Source organism: Tyto alba, unplaced genomic scaffold (assembly GCF_018691265.1).
Source record: "Tyto alba isolate M040663 unplaced genomic scaffold, T.alba_DEE_v4.0 Super-Scaffold_2, whole genome shotgun sequence".
Classification (NCBI taxonomy): Eukaryota; Metazoa; Chordata; class Aves; order Strigiformes; family Tytonidae; genus Tyto; species Tyto alba.
Window position 1 is genome coordinate 30,292,430 of NW_024881282.1, and position 6,000 is coordinate 30,298,429.

The following is a 6,000-nucleotide window of genomic DNA, read 5'->3' on the forward strand; positions in this document are numbered from 1 at the left end:
CAGATATCTTATAAATATCCTTACGTGAGGAGAGGAAGGTGCCCACATAAGGGGAGCTTGGGACTGTGTTTTCCTGTGTTTCTCTTTTTCTTGAACTGTTTCTTTATCCTTTACTAACCATTATAATTTATTTATTGCCAATGATAAATTGTAAATGACTTCTGTGACTTCTGGCTGCAGTGTTAAATGTTGCAACCTAAGAGTATGCATTGTGATTTTTAAAACAAAAATCTAGGATCCTCTCAGCTTAGAGGGCAAGCAAAGATGATTTTGTTCTTTGTGGCGATGTTTTTACTTTTAGGACTTAAAAAATACGAGCAAGGACTTCTTCAGGTTATTCTTCTCCAAAAATAAGTGTAATAGATCGCTACCGAGGCTTGAACTTAGAGTAAGTGGCACTGAAGAATTGATGCGGCATTGATTACAGGCTTCCAAGGACACTTGTTCAGTATCATGGTGTTTAAAAGCCAAAAAGGCCTTAGATGTGTAGGAATCATTCCTGTGAAAAAAAGTCTTTTCTACTCGACACAATTTCAAAGCACTCCAGCTTTGCCTTTGGGGGTCCTCTGCAACAGGGAGAGAGGGTTCTGGTCCCAGTTGGACACTAGATCTGCAGTCTTCATTTTTTGAGCCCTTTCAGATCTGATTTTGAGTATTCTTTTGATCTCTTCTCGCACCCATCTCCATCAGATACTTGAGAACTTAAGAGTGCTCTCATTTGGGCAGAATCCGCACACTGTAGATCGCACTGCATGAAGGAAGATGACTTGCTGTCAGTCCTCAAGTATGGCAAGCTGTCTCCAGTCTATTTAAATACAGGTTCAACCGTTACACACACCCAGGCAGAGTCCAGCCCGTGCTCTTCAAGTATGGTTATTGCAAACCTCCTTCCCTGGCCCCTAGCTTCCCCCCCGGGCCTGGTCAGCCAAACCTCAGCAGTTTCTCCAGGTCCAGTTTCTCATGTTTTGAAATGCCGCAGGCAGTGGGATCTGTGAGCTTACCACTGTAGTACCTTGGTTGGCACATCTGCACAAATAGATGTGTTTTCCTCAATGGTTGGTGTTCTTCCCGAGAAAAAAATACTCTTGGAGACTTAAATTAACTGCTGCTTGACTGTACAATATGTAGTGCACAAATGCCATGTAATTCAGATGTTTACTTTCTTGCTGTCCCTGTGGTTGTGTGAAGGTTAGATTGCCAGCTGTGTATGCACAATTTTTGTCCCTTTTTTCAGCCAAGGTAGTTGTGCAGAGTAGGCAGAGAGCTGGTGAAATGCCTTTGCTTCCCCACTGAGTGATGGAGTTTTATTGTCTGTGGCTCAGAAGGGTGGTATATGTGTGTTAAACTGGCAATTTCACTGGACTGCCTGTCAAGCAAGGGGTAAATTGACATCAAGCCTCAGATCCTTTATTTAAAGTGACTCCTGAATATTTGGAGGTATTCTCCATTATTTTTTTTCCTCAGCAGAAAATCAAAATGTTATCTTTGCCCTTACAGCTTTTGCCATAATCCACATATAAATGAGGTGATAAAAAGTAAGGATTAAATAAATCTTTGCTAATACTTTTTGATTGGCTTAATCAATAATTAATCATCTCTTAGATGAGGCTGTAGCTTGTGGAGTAGATATAATTGGATTAGCTGCTGAGAGGCCTTTGGAGCTTTGAAGAGATTAAAATGGCTGTCAATCCTGTAATTAAACTGCCACAAACAAAAGCAATAGTATTAGAATCAGTCAGCTTTTTTAAAATGAATCAACAAGTACTTACACACCCCTAGTAGTGGTGTAGGCAGAGTCTGTTCTGGTAACTGAGTTATTTCCTTTAACAGGATGAATCTGTATCAATCATGGTTTTAATTGCCTGGGCATATATCAGCCAGAATGGCAGGTGAAAGTTTAGGAAGAAATGGCTGTCACAGAACTCTCGGAAGAAAAGCTAGTTTGTCTATCTAAAACAGTGAACCTGCTCCTTGTCTTGAGCCTATTAGGCACTGACTTTTCATGGTGTCTTTAATTGGCTAAGTAGGTTTGGCCTACATGAATGAAGTCTTTATCTGTCCTGCTCTTCCCCTCCCACCTATTTTGGAAGGGGTTTTGTTCCTCTTTCTTCAACACAGAGGGCTTTAGCAGAAATAACTTCCTTTTAAAGGCTCATTATGTCCTAAAGCATATACTGTATGTGAGTGTATTATACACATGTGAATTGATATGTGTGCATATGCTAATATATATTCTCTTTTTTTAAATCTCTTACAGAGATGAGCTTATAAAACCAATGGGACTGCGACCGGATGGTACAATGGCTCCTTTGGAAGAGGCAGTCAGCCAGTACCATACCAACAAGCAAGACAGTACGGATTCAGACTAAAGCATCACCTGCTTCACTCTCAATTCTCCTCTAATCCACACTTTTCCTTAGAGCCACAACATCTTTTATCTAGGCATTTTATCCTCACACTAGCCAACATCACTTTAACTGTTCTATTATTGGGATATTTAATTGACTGGTCCTGTGGTGTAATGTCTGAATTTTTATTATGTATGTTTAAAGAACATAGCAATTTATTAGTTTATGATCTTTATTAATTTAAAACTAAATGTATTTCAAAGGGATAAAAAGTGAAAGCCTACAATGTAAAATAAAATACAAACACTTCAGTTTTCCAGAATCCCGTTTTCTGAACTCTGTAGGTTTTCCCATTCTTGATATTTTTTTGTATTGTCCTGCCAATCTCTCCCTTTATATAACTGTAATTAAAGAAGTGTGTTTGCTTAATGGCATTAGGAGCAGAGGGTGTTTAAACTTAGAAGACTGGCTGACCTTGTGAAGCTGCTTTAACTGGCATTCAGCAATTATTTCAGAGCTACCCTTTTTAAAATGTCATTGGATTTCTTACTGCTACACACTTCTGTGATTAAGCTGCTGCTTAAGATTTTACCAATGTGTCAGTCACTGCTGCTAAAATTACCTTTAAATTGGGAACAAGATGATGTATGTTGTATGTCCTCCCTCCCTCCCCGCCCCCATTAAGACCACACAAATATCACCCCCTTCTCCCATCTTTGGTTAAGTAAAAACATCCCTATTCAAAACAGCGTTCAAGTATGTACACTTAAATGCTGCAGTGAATGGGAGTGGACTGAAGTGAAGTGCATCTGCAAGTGTTTTACTGAATTGGGGCCTACTTTTGGAGATTAACGGGTATGCCTCACTTGAAGGGAAGTCAAACTAATCAACAAAGAAATATTTCCTTTTAGGGAGAACTTTGGAAACACTGGGATAGAGAATGGGAAGGTGGGAAAGAAAAAAAACAAAGTGTCACTTTCAACTCTGTACTCTTTAAAAACAAAGATTAAAGTTTTAGGCGTGCTGCACTGCTGTTGTTGCCTCTTTACTTGCTTGATTTCTTTCTCTGTGTGTTTTTCCCAACATGAATTACATGAAGAGTATTCCATGTTCTAGTCTGTAATTCCTTTTTTTTGCTCAGAAGCTTACACGTGCCATTGTTGTGAACCTTTCAGAGGTCAGTGAAGGTTCTTCAGTTTGTCTTTTTATTCCTGTGACTTGACACTGGTTCCCTGGACCAAGGAAGTTGGTGTTCAAAGACATTGTAAAGGGAGGACTTGGTATGAAGTCATGCTGTGGATTTCCATGCGAGGAGCTTCCACACATCTCCTTTGTCTCCTGAAAGGACTGAAAAGAGATACTGAACTGCTGTCTTCTCAGCAGATAAATTTGTTTTCTCAAAGAACGCTGCCCAGCCATAGCAATGCCTTTTAAAAACAAACACACACAACAAAACCAAGGGAACTTAGGGACATGAACTGTATACATTCTCGTATGCTAAGGCCTTTCTGAATGTTGAAATATCAATGTTTTGGGTTGTGACTTGACTTGGTCTACAGTGTCTGCTGCATCCACATGGAGCATCGCCATTTGCATAGGGGAAAAAGGAAGCCAGCTGCTGTTCCCACAGCAGTAGCTAAAGCAAAACTCAATGTCTTGATAGTGCTGTAACCATACCGATTGTGTATGAAACCAAAAAGGGGGAGGGAGGAGTTGTCCAGGAGCAAGAAATACGCTTAGCTGCATCTCAAAAACGTAATTCTGGGTTTAGCATCATTCACTGACTACTCTGAGCCCAGCACAGGCAAGTATTAAGCGAACTGCAGGTGCAAACCATTTATGAACCCTCCCTTGAGGAGGAAAACTCAACTAGCTCTGTTAATGAGGAATTGAGTCCAGTCTCGGTATCAGCTGAGGCTGTTTCTTGGGGCTGGAGAAGCAGTTGTTTGAGTAGTAGGCTTCTATACGGGTTGCTATAGAGGGATGAGTACAGAGCACGAAAAAGAGCAAAATCTCAATTTGTTGCTTTACAAGTTGCAGAATACGCTTCTACAGTTAGCTGGCTAAAGAGATTAATAAAACAATAATGGCTCCAGGGACCTCGTTCCAAATGGTATAGCATGAGGCTTTTGTGGTCTGGCTCCTGCCAATTACAACAGGGCAACAATAGCCGCAATAAACAGTTCTTCTGTTTAGTTTATCTTGGAAAATACATGCTTGTAGTAGGTTTTACAAACATGAGATTCTGCTTCAATTAAAAAGAGAAGAATGAAGACCATGCATAGAAGGTTCTGACTGAATCTTCTAGCTCAAGAGTGATTTTCATAATTGGGTTGCCTGTGGTGGGAGTGCAGGTTGGTCTAGTTAAATTAATAACTTCCACTAGTCCAGGTTCCCAAAGCATCTTTTGTTCCAAGATGATAGTTTGTGGAAGGGGTACTGCAAGAGTTTTAGTATATCTTTGAAGTGTAATATAGGTCCATCCTTAGCTGCACCGGCTGGAGATCTGGGAATATCTTGGGACAACATTCCTCGAATAAAACAGTGCATCTGCTTCCTTGTGTGCTGTATGATGTTTTTTCTTAAAAGTAACCATGCGTGTGGTAAGATTTCTCTTGGATGGGAGTTTGGAGAAAGGAAAGTGAGTATTTGGTGGTTTGTTTGTTGTTTTTGGTTTGTTTGTTTGTTTTTTGTTTGTTTGTTTAAAAAACAAAACAAACAAACAAACAAGAAAAAAAAACCTCCCTGGAATTCTTTGTTTACTGGGAAATTACAATTTTCTCCAGAGTTTATTTTCGAAGTTGAACCTCTAAAATCAGAGGCTTGGGCAACTGAACCATATTTAAACGGACAAACTGGGCAGCGAGCCTGACCAGCTTGGGGAACGCTATCGCTTTTCTCCCCAGCAGAGCACAGAGGGGCCACATCTCTGACCGAGCGTCCAAAGTTCCTGTCTGATGTGACCATGAGATGCTGCTGCAGCCTGCAACTTTTTAACACCTGGTAGTCTCAAGCCTGGAGAGCGACGAAAGGTTTGGTGCCTCAGCTAGCAGTAGTTCTGAAAGAGTCATCGTATATGTACTTGACTACTAATGCATTTCATTCCACGAGGTATGACCTATTCTGTGTTCTATGAAATAACGATATTTGATTATATACATACATGCTTTCATTTTTCCTCCAAAATGTGTGACTGTAGTTGACTAAGAAGATACCGTAATCAGAAAATGGAACTCTTCTGAGTAAAATGTCAATAGATTTTCTGGTGGTGACTGTACAGGCACAAGCCAGCTGGTTTCAGAGACATGTACCTTTCATTCCCAAAAAGCCTTTCACAGTCCATCCCAAATATAAACCCTTGTGTTTCAATCTTTATTTTGGCATCAACAGTCCAAAGTAACACAGTTCTCATTAAAGCTCGTCAATGATTTGGAAGCTTTGCTTTTCTTTGTTTTCCATTAGAGTTATGAAACAAAAGATGATGGGAAATTGCTGAAATTTGTCATAATACTTTGTTCTTTTGCAAAATAACGCAGACTTATTTGTTTAAATGTTCATGAAAACTTCCTGGCAGGTATTCTCAAACGCTAATTGAAACTTTATGTGCCCCAAAAGTGGTTTTCAGGAAAAAGGGACGTTTACAATCTGTTAA

The 6,000-nt window shown here is 39.9% G+C and overlaps 1 protein-coding gene across 4 annotated transcripts in view; it reads left to right on the forward strand.

Annotated features, from left to right (window-relative positions):
* Positions 1-3,376, forward strand: part of RIC8B (RIC8 guanine nucleotide exchange factor B) — a 37,047-nt gene extending 33,671 nt beyond the window's left edge. For all 4 annotated transcript variants that reach the window (XM_042792563.1, XM_042792564.1, XM_033004436.2 and 1 more), the window contains one exon: positions 2,258-3,376. In XM_042792563.1, coding sequence (XP_042648497.1) covers positions 2,258-2,369 — 112 coding nt within the window. In that variant the 3' untranslated portion in view covers positions 2,370-3,376. The remainder of the gene's footprint in view (positions 1-2,257) is intronic.
* Positions 3,377-6,000: the final 2,624 nt, after the last annotated feature.